We start from the raw sequence: 18,979 nt of genomic DNA on the forward strand, positions 1-18,979 counted from the left end.
TAATATGAAACAGCCTTTTAGTCACATAAGAATAAAATGTATTGAGGCTGAGATGTATTTAATGAGGCATTATGCAAAGATGGATATCAGAACCTGATGGCATCATTATTTGGTCTCAGTTTCAAAAGCAGCACATTTTTATACCCATACTTGTGTCTGAGTGTTAAATAGTGCCTTGAAAAAAAACATAAGATCACAAGTCTCACAGTGCAATACTTCCACACAATCTTTTTCTCAGTAAAGCATCATTCAGTTTTTCCTCTATTATCAGGAACATCAAATAAAACTCAGTTTCCATTTATGAAAGCATTGAGCCGCTTCACCAGTGAATAGGGACTTAATGCCTCATGATCTTACGAGACATTTAAGGCTCCATGCATTTTTAAAGCTCTCTGACTATTATAAAAACTACTGAATGATAACATGCTAACTCTGAGATTTGGATTTGGTTCATTCTTGTCCCGTTTGTCTTATCATTACAGGAAGGCAGGACAAATAGAGCTATTAAAACTACAACAGTATACGCCATATCAAACAGTGCAAGAGGAAGACACACAGTGAAAGATGAGATAAGGAGAAAAAAAAAGAGGGGGGGGGGGGGGTGACCACTGAGTGAACAAGAAATGTCACTGGACCAGTACAAATAGTGAGCGATTAGGATGTGAATAGTGTGTTGAGAGAGAAAAGACTTCCACCGCTGAAACCAAAGGAAACAGTGTTTGAAGTCAACATTGAAATGGTCTTCAGATTTCTTTACATTTATTTTTTTAAATAAGCGCTGATTTTAAATTTGTCAACATTTATTAAAGTTTAATCATGTCAAGCTTTAATATAAAGGGATAAGGAAGAAGAAGAAGTAGAAACAGAATTATGTTTTCACCTCACAGTATGGGGACATAACATTATCAAATGTTAACATAGAGCAAACACTCCTACTGTCTGCACTTAATTTACACCTTAGATGAGAATGTCAAATTTGTGGCTGATGATTAGGGGTAAAGATGTTTACAGCTTAATAAGTACCTAAGGAATCTAATCTGTGAAGCAGAGATATCATTTAAATAATTTTAAAAAATTTCACCTGCAAGCCACTTTGCAAACCACATCCACCTTTCGTGCCATGGCCGTCATATCAGTGTCATATCAGATGCCTGCTGTGCTTCTGATATTCTGTGCTGTGTCTTAATGGTGTGGTTCCCTACTGCACAATAACTGGGAGAGATCCTTGAGATCAACCACAAGTTTCAAACCAAGGATCCTCTTCCTGTGAGGTGATAGTGCTAAACACTACATCCCTGTGTGTTCTCTGGTAAAATAGCAATGAACATCTTTTTGATCTGCAAACCCAGATTCTTTGAAATTCTAAATGAAATGTAAATAGAGCGAGACCAAAGTATAAACAAAAAAAATAGGAGTCAAAAATCTATAAACTTTATGGTAAAACGGGCTAACAGAAGTCCTGGTCATGTGATCAATGTAAGCATTCATTCTGAAGCTTAAGAGTTAAATATTACTGTTGGCTGTCTGTACCTCAGTATAAGAAGCAGAGACTGTGGTATGAATCAGAGAAATACAGGCAAAAATCCACAAACATCCTCGTTCAGTGACATGCATGCATATTGTTGACATACACTGCACCAGCATAGATGCTTTAACCTTTGATAACATTTTTTAAGGCAACAAGTATAAGTAATAAGCAGACAAACAACAAAACAAAGTACAAAAGCCTGTCATAATGTCACAGCAGCATCTTTGGAAATGTTACAGACTGTCAGTGACACAGAACATAAATCTACAAAACCTGGCTCTGGAGAGACACTTTGTTCCTAAGTATTAAACGAATAAGCACAGTATGTGTGTCAAAGTCTTTTGTGGATGAGTACACAGGCGGACGGGTTCTCCCAATTTCAGCGGTGTGGGAGTGCAGTAAAATTTAAGCATTCTGTACACATCCAAACACATGTGCATGCACACAGACAACAGATGTATAAAATGAGTAAACGGAGTAGATAACCCCGGCAACAACAAGCAATACACTCTTTCAGCGTAGAGGTCAGTGACTTGGTGGACTTAGCAACTGTATTTGAATGCAAGACTTGCACTGTAAACTAAGAGCTGACTATGAACTCAAAGTGTACAATCACCTTGTAAAAGCTGATACGTTCCACTGCAGTATTCACTTTCCTTCTTGTCTTGGTGCTTTACTGCTTAGGAATTACACTCATTTTTATGAGTAAACAGGACTTTCTCACAATTTTAAATACTTTAAAAATATTCTATTTAATATTGGATAAAACTGTATGAATAATACTTTTTAAAAAGATTTGTTAAACTGACCTATGATTGTTGATCACACATATTTCAAAAGAAATTGATTCATCATGTTGACATACAGTGAATCAAAGATTATAATATCACCTAAGAGATATTGGCTAGTTTGTATTTGATGTGATTAGAGTGACAAGGTATACACCCGCTTTCTTCTCCCTAAAGAACCTTTTTTTTTTTTTTTTTAACTCTTACAGATATGTTGACTTACAGAGCTATCCAGCAGTGGACCAAGACGTTATTACACATTCACCAACAGGGGACTGCTGAGCAAACAGAGGACATCTTCTCCTTTCCTTCTTGAACATGCCATAAATCACACTAAAAATCACGCTGAAACCCTCTGGTGACGTTTTAATTTTGGCCAGGAGGAGACCGGCAGGTGTGTGAATGTTAAAAGAGTATGCACAGCAGTGCCTCTGCAGGCTGAAGAAGCTGGATTTTAATGATCCGCTCATACACATTGTTTATTTGTACATATTTTGTTTGAATGGCTATCTACCCCAGGGAGGCTATGAGACCCCAGAGCTGATATTTAACATTTTTGCTTACTAAGGGGAGACAGAATTTTTGTGCACGGTTAGATATTATCTTTTTGTAACAAAATATAAAGGATCAACTTCAGTCTATGGCTCAACTAATATTAAAATAAATGAGCAACACAGAATACAGACAAAAAATGAAGTCTTAAAATTAAAAAAGGAGCAAAAAAAACCAAAAAAAAAAAAAAAAAAAAAAAACAGAACAGACGTACTGACAGAAAAATTCTAACATACATTCACAGCTCATCAAGGAAAGAACTTAAAAGAAGTCAATTCAATTCATCCAAAAATCGTCTAAATTGAGGCTAAAAACTTGGTGAACTTTATAGTAACACTGCATAAGAGAGAGAAACATAAGCATAGTTCCTGATGAAGTTAGCAATGCACTTAAGTTCAGTCCCAACCAATCGACTTAAAGCTGCTTTAAAAAAAAAAAAAAGTAAAACTAAGTTGTGGGCTGCACACGCACCTGAAAATATTACAGGTTCGAGAAGGACTACAGACTTGGGTGTTATACTGGATTAGCAATATGAGCAGCTCCTTTCACTTTGTGCATGATAATTTTATCCATAGTTAGCATGAAAATGCTTCATGTTACTCAAATATGCATCAATACACACTGAAGTATCATTAAGTATATTGTAATTTGTCACATTAACTGTGGGCAAAAGTTAATAAATGTATAAATTATTAACATAATAATCCGTTGTGGGATTCCTCTTTGCAGCTTTGATTAAATGGACCGAGGCAACAATCTATAACTGTGATTACTTTGACAGCATATAATCTGAAAAAAGTGTTCTCAGCTTTGCCATGGAAACCAACTTGCAAAGTCCTGTGATTTTCACTGTATTAATTATTCTTATACGAAGAGCTATGATGTTATTTTTCTGTCAAAGACTGACAGAGGCTGCAGACAGAAGGAGGAATGGATACATCTTTAATTTGCTATAAAATTACACAACTATACCACACAATACACAGTGCATGTGTGTGCCGTACTGCCAGAGTACAAATCCCTCTGTCTTTGAATTCCCTTTAGTACACCATACCTTATCTTTCTGTATCTTAATCTTGTCTCTGAGCTTTTTTTCCCCTTCAAATACCATGACATCCTCAGTCAAATCCTGATCATTTTCTTTCTCCCCTTTTTTCATGTCACCTATCTAGTGATATCCCTCCACCCCACCCTTTTCAAATGTCTTCAGCTCAGAGTTAAAAAGGCATCAAGTTTTTGCTGTTTATTGAGGGAAAATGTGGAGACAGATTGTTTGCTTTGGGAGCTGCTTGTCTGATGTTTGTACATGTGCCTCATTGCGTGTGTGCCTCAGTCTGCATCTTGTTCAGAGAAAGAATTAATCACTCACATCTTCCTGCTAAATAAGCTCAAGGAAGTTCAACGAGTGGGGGAGAAAAAACAGGAGAGAGAGAAGATAATTAGAGAAGATTTATCAGTTGCATTGACCGTGAGTTGGATGTAGACTGACATTGTAATACCAAAAGGTGCATACAGCTATAGCATGACTGCAACTGATAAAACCTGCCATAAATTCATGAAAAACTGCTGAAAACTTCCAATTCCATAACCCTGACCTTGATTAAATAAATGTGACCACACAACTTTGTCAGCTTTCTGACACAGTTCTTTTCTCGACAATACACATTGAAATTTTATCAAAGATGGATAACGTTCAGAGTCTACGGGCAGGATTTGTAATCTCAGTCTCAGAGTGACACCTACCAGTCATGCCTGGAGGGGTTTTCAAAAATTTCCCATTGAAATTTTGAATCACCACATCACACTTCTCTGTTGACTCCATCCTGGGATAAAGAAAAATAAAAGGAGGAACTTTAGGACAATTGCTACAAAATACAGAAGCTACAATTCTGCTTAGTTCAACATGCACAAAAGGTACTGAGGTTCTTTAAAAGTAATCCATCCAGATATAAGTGCAGTCTTGTAAGTGCCTTCTGGTTTATGCATCTTGGTTATCTATGAATGCCTGAGAAAAAGGCCTTAGGTAGGACTGTGCATGTCTGTGTGTTTGTGTGTCTGTTTTCTATGGGGTTTCCTCTCCTTTGTCCCAGTTTAAAAAGCTCCATTCAGTCTGATCTGTTGTGTGTCATGTCCTCTTTGTCTGCCCCTATTCAGCTCTGCTCACCCAATCACAGCTCAATGACTAATTGCCTGCTTGGCAAGCAAAAGCCAGTGTGTCAGTCTGTGTGTGTGTGGAGAACAGCAAAACGGTGACGGTGACTGAAGAGTTAGAGGCTGTGTGTGTTCGGGATGTGAACACGCATGACGTTGTGGGTCGTGGGTTTTGTTCATGTAGCCAGTGACCCTGAATGTAGCCGACTTCATTCTAATCACTGACACACTCTAGGATGCAACTGAGAAGGCCCCCCCTCCGTATACACATACATTCAAAGTGGATCTGTACAACTAAAATACCTTCAGCTGCAAATGGAAACGAATCAGCTCAGGATCACATTGTAATTATCTTAAAGAATGTGGATTATAGTAATTATATTAACTTTTTTTTTATTATGTGCCCAATATGTAATTATAGCAATCAGAATAAACATATGGTCGATAATTCACAAGTGATTTTTTTTCCCCTCAGTGACCTTTAAGGCAGTGCAGTAATATCTAATATTTAAAAAAATAAAATAAAATCAAAGCTAGTAGTGGAAAGCATAATCTCAGTAACTCAAGAATCCCAAGTATCCTGCGGTACCTGGCAAAGCCAACTCCTCTGCTAAGGCCATTGGCATCCCTCAGTATCCGCGTGGAAATGACGTGACCAAAAGGCTTCAGCATGTTCTCCAACTCCTGCTCATCCATCGACACAGGCAGGTTAGATATGTAAAGATTGGTGGGGTCCTGCTCCTGTTGCTGTGAAGAGAGACGGGTAGAGGGTGAACAATCAGTGTCAATTCAAACCAGAAAAGAGCAGATGCATCTGTTTATGCAATGTGTAAAGGACTAGAGCCATCTCTCGTTTCGTCATATTTTGCTTCCAAGGAGGCAGATGTACTTGTCGTTTTTTAAAGTGGTTTTGAGTAACAGGGCTTTCTTGAGGGTCTTTCAAAGTTTCAAAAGTGGACAGTGGCTGTTTTTTCACAAATTTTCAGTCCAGTCCTTGTACTTCACCTTTTCTTAGGAATGTTTTTTAAGCCACTTAAAAATGACATATGAATGTTCAAGCATAAAGGAATCAAATTAAACAAGTGAGCCAGTGTTGTGTCTTCTGTCTACATCTAACAGGCAACTTGGCAAACAACCACTTTTAAATTTGTATGTTTAGGCACTTATCTGGTAGCAGCCTGCTGCAATAAACATGGTGGTACCCTCTGTTTAGTGGAGTATATGAAAAATTGTAACAGTTTGAAGGGCATAAAACTGTATTTTGTACCAACAAGGTGATTCCCAAAGAGCTATTACATGCAAATTTATCATCTATTAGCATGGTGTGCAATGTGTGCTCCAATAAAAAAAAAAAAAAGTATGAGGAAAATGGTCAATTGGAGGAAGTCATGTCCTTAAGAAATAGAAACAAAATTCAGGACCTTCAGGTAATCCATCTACTGTTCACAGAGGACTCATCAGAAATGGTGTCAGTGCAAGGAGCCATTTTTAAAGAAGGGAAACTAAGAAAAATCTGAGGTGTGCCAAATCATCACTCCACTGGACAGAAAGTCAGTGACAGGCCGCATGTCGTCAGTATGTTCAGAGGTGAGAGGGGTACAACGGTGAGTGTCTCCATTCCAGCTAGTGGTGTCGAGGGCTTGTCGAAAGTAATGGAATTATGAACACAGAAAGGTACGGCCAGATTTTGATACAGTACCATCCGGAAATTGGCAGTGGCTTCAGTTTTAGCATAACAAGGATCTCAAACTCACTGCCAGTGCAGCAAGTTCAGATTTAAACACACACACACTATCAATCATGGATTGGCATCTGCAGAGCCATACCAAATATTGACTTTCAAGCTTGTCACAATTTTGTCTTCTGTTTACAGATTTCAGTAAATCCCTACACCTGTTTCCTATTTTCCTCAGAAAATATGAAATGAGAGGTGACTCAGGACTTAACTCTTAATTCTCTCAAACTTAAGCCAGTAAAATGGCTGCTCATCAATAGAGAAAATAGGTAAAATATTATGTTACAGGAAAATAACCATTTCATCTATTCATTCATAATAATTTAGCTTCTTAAAATATGTGTTACAAATATAAAGTGATGGCAATGGAAAATAGACGTTGACTTAACACTGCGTTTTGTGTAAAAGGTTCAGAAGCTGACTATTTTGCTTCCCCCAAATCTGGTTTTCCAGCAATAAATGCATTAAATGTTAAGCTGTTTATTTCCATGTTTATGACTGAACACTCCACTGCAACATATCTGTGAATTTAACTCTAGAAGCATATCTTTGCGAATGGGAATAAAAATTTCATTGAAAAGGCAGAACATTCACTTCATGCTCAGACCCCTGAAGCAATAAGGAAACCCCCTCCAGATTCATAAATGTTAACAGAGATGTATTAAATTTTTCCAGGGGAATGAAGGAACCTCCTCCTTATGTGCTTCTCAGTTATACTAGTATACTTCAATTATTTTTTGCTCTGCTTGGCAGCGCTCCACTGAAATGATCCTCCGCAGGAGACCAAAGCCTGTGTGTGTGTGGTGCTTACAAATTAAAATAGCATTGAATCTAGAAAATGGTCTGACAGAGTGGTATTTTTTTTTAAACAAAGGATTAAGTACAATACATGCATGGTCCATAACAACATGATTTCAATCTATTACTTCAGTATTTCATGAACATTATTAGACATTCCCCAAGAGTTTCTGTTGATGCTGTAAATGGTTCTGTGATGTTTCATAACTCACAACTGCTGTAATGCAATGCTTATGCAATGCTTATGTACATATTCTCTTTAAGCTTGGTAATATCTTACAAATCATGAGGGCAGATTTGACTCATGACCACTATAAAACCTACAATTTCCGTTCTTGGCTTTTTCTAAACTAAAATGCATTTTGACACAATCAGCGAGGATAAGTGTCTCCAGAGTCTACAAGACATTTCATAACATAAATAATGTCACTACTCATTTATATGTAACATAATTCTGCTGTTATAATGCAAAAATAATACAGTGTGTAGCGTGTAACATGCTGTAATTAAACTCAATTTTATCTCTGAAGCAACAGTTCACAGCAATAATATTCGTCTTAAGGTGCTTTATAATGTAAAGGTAAAGATCCTACAATATAAACATTGGCATATACTGTAAACACATGGTGAGTAAAAACAAAAGTCCAGCAAGTTCATCACGTAAAGATGGAGTTTGTCTCCCAAACCCTAATAGCTGAATGTTAGGGTAAGTTCTAAGAACCACAATTAGGCCTGTGGTCCAACAGTGAACATGGTACTAGGAGGTCTTTGAGACAGGACCATTCAGGCCTTGTAGGTGAAAGTAAATATTTTAAATTCAATTCTGGATTTAAACAGGGAACCAGCCCCTAGCCCTGCGACCTGTCCAGTGGTGTGCCCTGCTTCTCGACCTATGACAGCTGGGATAGGCTCCACATCCACGATAGGCAGTCATGGATATGGTTAATGTTTGTGTTGAAGGACAAGCTTGACAAAAATAATTAGGTAGAAAGTAGAAGCAGAAAAGTAAACATGTACATGCCTGGAGTTTAATTGATTTTTGTAATCTGGCTTTACACTGTAGAGCGATAATTATATCACCTGAACTGCAGTGTTTTCTAATCATTGTACATAAGGGAAGCATAAGGTGAAAAGCATCTGTCCCAGCTTTAACAAAAGTACAAATCAAAGCTTTGCATTTGTTTAAGTGTTGTGTTCTAGTATCTGTAGTGAAATACTGCAACTAACTATACTAAATGTTTCACTCAGCTCAAGCAGGACAAAGACAGCAGAAACACTGTCGGAGACCGCGACAAGATCATTAGTAACCGTCATTAGTGCTGTTTCTGTGTTACAGTGTACAACAAACCTGACTAAGAGTCTTCAAAGTGACCATTCCTCTGCAAATTACTGAAAAATCTGGAGAGCAAGTTAATAATGGCTATGATTATAACCCATAAAGACCAATTACAAATAAAGCTTTATTATACAGCAAAGAAAACAAACATTGCTCTTTGCAAAAATAATTACTACTTATTTTTCTTATTTGACTAAATAATTTCCATCTACTGAATCAAGCAGCCATTTAACATTCAAGTTCTGTCAGTCTGAAAATCCCTATGTATATAAGTCAAGTCGCTTTTATTGTCATTTCAACCATGTACGGTGGTACAGTAGAGTGTGAAACGAGACAAAGTTCCTCCAAGACCCTGGTGCTACATATGACATATAACAAACACAGGACTATGTAAAGTGCAATGTGCAAAAATTGCCCAAATAACCAAGACAAGACAGTGCAACACTAGACATAACAGGATGATACAGACAGAAGACAGTTCAATGGAAACATGATAAAAACTGAGTATTGTCCAAAACGTAACTTACTGTCTGAAGGTGTGCATGTGTGTGTGCGCAAGATACTGGTAGTGACGTGTGTCCCTATGTGGGGTTATATGGACATTTATCCATATCTGAGCTGCTGTCAAGGGATAACAGCAAAAGAAAATATTGCATAGTCAGTAAAACTCAAAAATAACCATTTGATTTGACTACCTGAGATAACTGAAGCATCATATTAACTTCAGGTAAAAAATTTTAAAATACTTGTAGGTTTTGTCACTTTGACTCAGAGTACATCACCAAGCAGGGCTGTGCGATATGACCAAAATCTTATATCCCGATATAAGATATCTATCGTCCGATAACGATATAAATCACAAAAATTTAACATTGTTTTCGTAAATTTCTGTGAATCTCAGGCAGCTCGACTTGCGTGAAGTGTTTCCAGCTGGGTGTCATGTAGCTGGAGTCGAGTGTTTTAACCGATGCATAAAACGATACATTTTTAGACATAAGTTGTAACGGCCGCCGTTTTCTTTGTGAGTATTCATTACACAGCGTTCTGCGGGGAAAAGCCTGTTCCAACGTTTGAGACTAAGGTTTATTTTTTAGCACCTGGCGGCTCTTTTTTGCTTCTCATCCGAAAATACTCTTTCACGTGATTCAGTTTATTTTGAAAAGGATCTTGAGCTTTATTGTGAAAGGTTTATGTGGAAAATAAACAAGCGGACATGTGACGCGATGGTTTTACCATTGTTGTTGCTAACGACAACGCATAAATACAGGCGCTTGTCGGTCCGTAGTGTGGTTATATTAAATATAAGAGAAAGAGAAATTCAAGAAATTAAACGATAAATCGGGGAAACCAAACAACCTCTGGCGAAGTGGATGGCACAACAGAAGAGCTACCTCGTCAGGCCAGGACTCTGCAGTCTATTCACACCTACAGGCCAGTGTAGGGCTGCTCGATATAAAGATATATATCGGATAACGATATAAAAACGTCTATCGTTTCATTTTACGCCATCGTTTGTTTTGTGGTGTCGTAAAATAAACTGTTTAGGGCAATATTTTTTCATGGTTTTGATGATCACTGTAGTGGCTATATTCATTTCTTAAAGTTCTCTCTTTCTCTTATATTTAATATAACCACACTACGGACGGACAAGCGCCTGTTTTTATGCGTTGTCGTTAGCAACAACGACGGTAAAACCATCGCGTGTCCGCTTGTTTATGTTCCACATAAACCTTTCACAATAAAGTTCAAGATCCTGTAGAGACTTTTCAAAATAAACTGAATCACGTGAAAGAGTATGCAGTGTTTACGGATGAGAAGCAAAAAAAGAGCCGTCAGGTGCTAAAAAATAAACCTTAGACTCAAACGTTAGAACAGGCTTTTCCCCGCAGCATGCCGTGTAAAAAATACTCAAAGAAAACGGCGGCCGTTACATCTTATGTCTAAAAATGTATTGTTTCATGCATCAGTTAAAACACTCGACTCCAGGTACGCGACGGCCAGCTGGAAACACTTCACGCAAGTCGAGCTGCCCGAGATTCACAGAATTTACAGAAAATGTTACATTTTTGTGATTTATACCGTTATCGGGATGATAGAATTCTTATATTGGGATATGAGATTTTGGTCATATCGCACAGCCCTAGGCCAGTGAACACTCTTTCAAGGATGAGGAAGTACACATCTTGGATAGGGAGGAAAGCTGGTTTGAGCGTGGAGTCAAGGAGGCCATTTACATGAAAAGGGAAAGACCATCTCTGAATCGAGGAGGGGGCCTAAGGGTACATCTTCTGCCATCTTACAATACTGTGATTGCAGCCATTCCCCAACTCTCTGTGAATGGTACTCATGGCCATTGATCAGTGGTCTTTGATCAGTGGGTTTTGGTCAGTGGTTGTTGATCAATGGTCATGAGAATTTGCATAATTAAGATTAAGGAACTGACCTCCCAGCCCATCGTTCCCTCAGTGGGCTGGTTTCAGTCATTATGCAAATGTACTGTTTATAAGATTGGGGAAACCTGCTGTCAGCTGAGACTGAAGAAGTCACTTGGATGAGTGACGAAACGTTTCTCCCACAAAACGCTACGTCCAGATGAACAGAATCAACTTTTTGGAGATAAACGACGTTTTTATATCGTCATCCGATATACATCATTATATCGAACAGCCCTATCACCAAGGGGTCCTCCTTGTTTGAAAGAGACCAATGAATATAGCCCAAAAAAAGTCTGTTTCTATGTCCATACGGCCACCTGACCGTAGTTTTAAGACAGACTTGAAACACTGATCTCATCATGAAAACATTTTAATAAGGTCTGTCTTGAAAAGCAGAGAAACTACAATTTACACAGGTCTGAAGCGAGCACAAGACTTTGATGATTTCAGTGATGTAACTCTTTCAGGGAGATGACTCTGAAAGCAATGACAGATACTACAGCTGTAAAATTCTGCAGCTTTGATGTTGCTTCTTTCGTCTGTCACTGCTATTATAAATGGGAGCGCACAGAAACATGCACGCAAATGTAAAGGAGTATGTCCAAAGTCAGAGGCTCTGTGTGGGAAGACAATTGTGTCATCTTACATTGGACACTCAGCCAAAGGAAAACCCTTGCTGATGGAGAGATATATTCAGATGTTAGAAAGAAAGGTAAAATATTTCAGACTTCTTCACTGAAGTCGCTCTGCTGATTCTGAGTCACTGATTGCATAGATTGCTTCGGTCACAGTCTGCCAAGCTTGGGTCTCCCACTTTCCAAGCATCTCTGGTGCATGCAAAGAAAAGACTTCAGTGGATGAAGAAAACATTTAGATTCAAAGACAGGCTCATCAGGTAGCTCTTTTATTGCATAAACAAAAAGGTATTCACACACAAACACATGTACACACACCCAAACTGCTGATCTCTAAACCTTGGGGAGCCAGTGGCTATGATGTGCTGTGAGCATGGTTTGGGTCTACTGCAGAGAAATACGAAACTATTCTGAGACAGAATTGTTCTGAGAAATCTTCTTTACCAAGGTCACCATGAAGGCATACACAATTCACATATTTTTCACATAATTTTCATGCCGATTAAACCATTCAATGACCCTTTGAGCCCCATCCTAGATGAGACAATTTCAGTCATGAAAGAAATCTAAAACATTTGATAACGGTGGTCACTAAAGCAAGTTTGCATCTACCTTCCCCCCCACCCTTATCTTGATGATGGTGGTGGGACGGTTCCCAAACCATTCCAAAGAAATTCCTTCTATAGCATAACAGAGCCACTGGGTCCACTTACTGTGAAGTGGCACAGTTTCCATTTTTCTTTCCTGTAATTTGTCACAGACACTGGAAGCACAGTAAGGACAGGGGTTGATGTCTTCATGCCCATTATAAAGAAAAAGAATGAGTATGTTAATGCGGGCACCTGAGTTTTAAAGCAGGTTAAAAATGTTATCGCCACACAAAGATGATCTCAAGAACCTTTTATTATGATTCAAACAAACAACCATGTGTGTCTGACGATACCGTGAGCTTACAAGTAATGAAAATAACACAGAAAAATACATTTTTTGCTTCAACACAGAGCTTTGATTTTGAAGAAATAATCTACCAATAATACTGGCAGGCCAATATTGTTGGGTGATATTAGCTATTAGCCAAAATATTGGTGTGTGCATTTATAACAGGCGATAGATGAAAATTTAATAAAGATCAAATAGACATGAAAAAAAAATATCCTCAAACATTTTATGTTGATGTTGCATAGTTTGTCCACCAGAAGGCACTCTGCAACTTCCCTTTTGGAATGCCATTTATGCAACCAAAGCTGATCCAATCAGAGTTCGGCAGAGCATAAATCATTAAATAAATAACTACACATAACTGAGAAATCTGGTCATGTTTCCTTTGTCTGAAAGGGAAAAAAAAAAATTGGCTAATATATCAGATTTCCAGATTTTTAAATCACCTAATATCGGTATCACATCGATCTTAAAAATCCTACATCAGCCAGGCTTCTATTATTATTTGTCAACCAAAGCCTTAATATAACATGTCCAGTGGATTTATATAGCTATGTGAAAAATTGTTACAACACACAACCAGTTTTAAGGCTCTCTAAACTGTAAAAACCCAAGAGAAGATTCAGCAGTGAAACACTCTAAAGTTAATAAGGGAGAAAGCTGCAAAACTGTATCGCTGCACATCCAAGTTACAGGAAACTAGAGAAATCGCAGAGGAAACTAAAACACAGCAATTAGACTGTTGAAAGTCTGAATTTCTGTCATTCAAACAAATAAGCTGCAGACTATGCTGTGCATTACTCTTACTGTGGTACCATTGACAGAATCCCTCTCCTGCTGTTTGCAAACCACTAAAAGATTAAATGGTAAACCAGAAAATTTCCTAACCCTGTGGTCAGTTTAGTCATCATGTGTCTTATACAATATCTTTCAGCAGTTCGCCAATTTCAGAAGAAAAAACTGGGTCGGCTGTTGTTTAGGCACACATTTTCCATATAGTTTGTAATTTCTCTAACGAGGGGAATGAATGCAGAAAAAACAAGAGGGAAGTCATAACCTCACTACTATTCTTCTAAATTTATGTCTTTCGTGCCTAAAAATTTTAGGCTCTCTTTCCATCATTCTTATTGGCTCCATCGGGGGAAATCTCGTGGAAGATGAGCATGAAAATCAATGGGGGCAATGTAATGTTTTACTGTCACAATTTAAATTTTACTACAATACCTCCTTTCAAAACAGATTTCTGCACAACCTGTGCATTTGCACTGCAAGTGGGATATGAGCTAAGGTGCTCTGGAGCACCCACACGTGAATGAACTCTACTTGACTTTGCTTAAAGTTGCTGTTTGCACAAAGTTACTTCACAGTGATCTCTCACTCTGCATGTTGCAAATGACTCACTTCTCTCTTCCTCTGTCCCCACGTCATTCTCTCTGTCTCACTCACCCTCTCTCGTAACATCTGTCGCAAGCTGGAAGCTGCTTCACACCAACTGTGCCTCTCTCTGACTGGGTAGCCTGCCTGCCAGCTAGTCAGCCAGTGTTTTCAGCCCCATTAAACCTCATTGCTGCATTATTATAACAGGTCTATGCCTCTAATGCTCCTTCCTGGTTACACTGCAAGGCAAAGGCACCTGCTGAGGAGCTGGAGGGTAAAGCGAGGGCAAAGCAACGGTTAAATATCTGTGAGAAATGCCAGATCAGTCTGCGTGTCAGTCTGCATGAGCTGAGACGGTACTCGAGCATCACTTTTCTCCGCAATTCAGCTCATATCTGAAATGCCAACACTTCACATCAGAACTAACACTTTATTACCTCCCACGACCCTTAAATAAATGAGCAGGAATTGAACATGTATGGAAGGAAAGATGAAGAAAAACATAGTGTAGACAGAAACGCTTTGAAAACATACAGCTGACCACTTTCAACCAGAAGCAGGCTGATTTGAGAAAGCATTATGTGTCGAGTCTTCCTTTTTACCTAATCCATCCATTCTTACTTCTCCTTCACCCACCTCCTTCCAATGCTCTAACTTCCTCCAATCTGTTCATCCTCCCCCTTTTCTCTCCTTTTCCCCCCTACTTGCTATTTGCTCCTCCTCTCTGCTCAGATTAAAACCTAATCTCCTATAATGGTAGCCTTGCTGTCTAAAACACTATCTGAATGCTTAATTAATATTTAAAGGGCAGAAATTTCCCTCCTCTCCCTTCTCATTCTTTTCCCGTCCTCCTTCCACTTTTCTCTGCTTCTGTGTCATTTTCCTTCATCTCTCATGGCCAGCTCTCGCCGTCTGCATTTCTAACTTCTTTCATCTTGCTCTTCCTTAAGTTCTAATCTTTCATAATGATTGTCTGAGTGTCTAAATGCTCTCTAACGGCTTAATCAATACTTAATGAACATACCATAAATACTTTATGAACCCTAAACCCTGAAATCCCCAGGGTTTCATTAGCCATGGAGATATACACTTTTCTACATCTTCGACATGACTGGAAGCTCACGGAAATCAACACTGGATACTGATTACATCATCATTTAGTTTCTGGTCAGTACATATTAACGTAGCAATGGCAGCTTCAGCTGCTTCTAAGATACGTGTGTTTATGTTTCTGTAACAGACAGATCATTAAAAAAATTGTCTATGCAAGATGCCATTTTACCCAGCTGTAGCGATACATGGGATGTATCTTTTGTAGTAATTCTAACGCTTTTGATACGCCACCCACACATATTAAACTGCTTTGCACTTCCAACTACATGTCAATTTATTCCTAATGGATGTGTGAGTATTTTGAGGGAATTGGGTTTGATATGCAATAGGGCACATGCCTTGATGCATGTTTAATCATCCAGGTAAGAAAATCCCATGAAGTTGATTCTGGTCATCTGGGCGTGGCGTTTTCAGAGGGAGAAACGTTTCATCACTCATCCAAGTGACTTCTCCCACTGAAAATGCTACGCCCAGATGACCAGAATCAACTTTCTGGGAGTGGAGCTCATGCTTTCACCTTCCAAGCACACACATTTTTCAATCAAAAATAAACAAGATAAAAACGAGACAAATCCATGCACTCTGTAAATTCCAGTTTTCTGCTCTGGTTAATTGGCTACAAAAGGTCAATTAGCTTAGCTAACCTTTAAAGGATTGCAGTAACGTTCCAGCATCATTAAAACTGTAGTTCAAGGTTTTTCGAGTGATGACATATGAGAATATATTCAGAAGTAGAAAAGCTGTTTTCCACTCTGTGACACTCTAGTGGCTGTGAAGTGGCAAAGAAACCCTGATGACTCAAAGAAATGGCATCACTCTTGACTAAGTGAGAGACTGACTATGTTTCAATGTTTAATTCAATTACAGGACAGTTTTTTTCTTCCACAGGCTTCTAACACTGCATCTTCACACTCTGTATGACTCATTTCAAGCATTAGGAGATGCCTTTCTAGATAATTGGCGCTACACACACACAAAGATCTCACAGTTACACATAAAGCGATTAATCCGTTTACCCATCTATCCATTAATTTACTTGTTTACTTTTCCCTCTTTTCTTGGACTTCTCCCCTGTCCTGGCATTGCAATTTCAATATGGCTTCTTCCACTCTTCTCATGTTTTACTCACTCTGTCTCTACTGTGTATTAAAAGGCCAGTAATTCGTCACAAAGTGCAGTTCCTGCTGCACATCAGTGTGCAGGCTGCTCGTCTTCCAGCCGCCCAGAGCTGGAATCAATCACCCAATCCTGAGACACTGAAACCATCAGGGAGGGTCAGCCAGAGGAGAAAGAGACAAGTACATGGAGAGGAAGACAGAAAGAGTGTAGGTGGACATGCAGACAGAAAAGCCTTGTGTGGATTAAGTAAACATTTCCTTGACTGGATACAGACAAAAAGGTTTCATAAGTTGAGCAATTTAATTTCCCTTGGGTGTGATTTGAAATAAGAACAGAAATCATGAGATAGGCGACATCAATAGACTAAACAAAACGCTGGTCCAGATGTAACGTTCCATCAGTCATATTGCTTTTTTTTGTTGTTGCTGTTTATTCTTCAAAGTGACCACACAAATGTAACTTATGAGTGTGGGCCTGATTCCTAGCAGCTGAGTAGAAGTGGTGTCATTTCCTGTGGTTATGTGGCTGTTGTTGCTTTCTGGCACTGCACTGAATCTTTTTCATCCCAAGTTTCTCATCTTATGCGATGCCAGCAGAAACAGGTGAGTGATCCCTGTTGGGATTAAGACTATGCTTTTAGCTGACTGGTAAAAAGTTTGAGGATCCTCCTTGAGAAGTTTTTAAAGAAAATATATAACAAATGTTACATTAATTCCTTATAGATGATTGCTAGAACGCAAGGTAATAAGCCATGGGAAGATAGTACTATAACACAAAAATCCAAGCACAAGGATGATACACACAAACACCTCCACAGCCCACCCTGTGTGCACATTGTACACACACTTCTCTCTCTATTTAGTTCTCCCTTTCTTTCTCTTCTGTAGTACTGAATGCTGTAATCAACACTAATGGGACTCAGCTGTTGGCCAGTCTAATTACCTGGAATGCAGACAGATGATCACTGAAGCAGGCCTACACACACACACACACACACACACAGTCAGGTTTCCATCACTTCAGAGGACATTACATTAACTTCATTTCCTAAAGTCCGACTCTAACCTAAATCACAACCAATATCTTCCTTCGAGTCCTTATCCTAACTCAAACCTAAAATTAAACCTTAAGTCTTCACCCTAAAATGTAATGATTTGCCTAATGGGGCTTTGAGTTTATCCCCAAACATGTCTTCACAATGTGATTGTGTAATTTGTCCCCACAGTATAATTAATACCACTGCACACAGACACACACTGCAGTATTTTACTTTCATGCACCTGCCACTTTGTGTGTGTGTCTCTCTGCAGTCTTGGTTTTATGTGGTGTTTTGGCGACATGTGCTTTTAGAGATCGCGTGTGGATGCATTTGCAAAAAGTCAGTAAGAAGCAAATACATTTAGCTTCTAACTGTTTATGCTTCTTCTCCTACTCAGGAAGTCCAAGTAAAAAGCCTGGCAGAGAAAAATCATGTTGTTAAATTTACACAAAACCTCTTCACTCTTTATGCCTCAGTTTTATATTAACCGAACGATTCCAGTGATTTTCCCTAGCTATATTTTCCCATTAATTTCACTTGTGCCATTTACCTCTAACCAACGACTGGACAAAGAAAAACTTCTTGAAGGAGCTGAGAAACAAGGAGAAACAAAACTAAAGTAAAATAACCTTGAGTTAAACCTTTTTTTTTTCTGCCACGGTTGTGACAGAGCAACACCTAGTACTCTGAAAGCCTCACATAATGCAATATACAATAAAAGGATCAAGAATTTGTACCTTTTACAGTAGAAATGGGGCACACTGAAATGCTGTTAAGGACAAAACATTTCACAACAACAACAACAGAGCTTCCAGTCTCACGAGATAGAACAACAAAGATATTGTTAAGACGTAAATGTTCATAAAAACAGATTTTGAAACAAATCTTTTGTATGTCTGATGAATGTGTCTGTGTCATCCGAGGCCTCATCAGCCTGATGTCATACTGTCTGCCTGAGGAAAGAATGGGCTCGGGGGAAATCCTCAATCTAAATGATTAATACAACCTGGAACCAAGGCGAGGACTTGTCTGTCACTCTGCAGGTACACAGAGCATGTAACACCTTTGAGTATGTGGGGTGGGGAGCGATGTGTGTGTGGTGGGTTGGGGTCAGCATTTGAAGGGCTGTTTAAAGCTACTTCAGAGGGATTTGTTAATGATTACAACTACATACCCAGAGGTGTCACACTGACTGCAAATGATCAAGGCAGAACTTCTGGAGAGGAAGTGATGGGTAAACAAAAGAGATGAGCAAAAGGAAATTTTAAATAGATGACAATGATTATCTATCACGTGACTGCAGAACGCATGTGAAATATACATGTTACCAGTTCTGGGCTGGACCCCTTTAACCTTTAGAACTGTTTTGAGCCACAGGGGCAACAAGGAGCTGGACACCTCAGAGATTTTGGTCCATATTAACATAACATCACA

General features: G+C 38.7%; 1 protein-coding gene across 2 annotated transcripts in view; it reads right to left on the reverse strand.

Annotated features, from left to right (window-relative positions):
* LOC120722043 (RNA-binding motif, single-stranded-interacting protein 3-like) overlaps positions 1-18,979 on the reverse strand; it is a 167,923-nt gene that overhangs the window by 32,174 nt on the left and 116,770 nt on the right. For both annotated transcript variants that reach the window (XM_040012778.1, XM_040012776.1), the window contains exons 5-6: positions 5,609-5,766; positions 4,612-4,691 (exon numbers count right to left, since the gene is read on the reverse strand). In XM_040012778.1, the coding sequence (XP_039868712.1) occupies positions 4,612-4,691; positions 5,609-5,766 (238 nt within the window). The remainder of the gene's footprint in view (positions 1-4,611; positions 4,692-5,608; positions 5,767-18,979) is intronic.

Source organism: Simochromis diagramma, unplaced genomic scaffold (assembly GCF_900408965.1).
Source record: "Simochromis diagramma unplaced genomic scaffold, fSimDia1.1 OVJJ01000618.1, whole genome shotgun sequence".
NCBI classification, from domain to species: Eukaryota; Metazoa; Chordata; class Actinopteri; order Cichliformes; family Cichlidae; genus Simochromis; species Simochromis diagramma.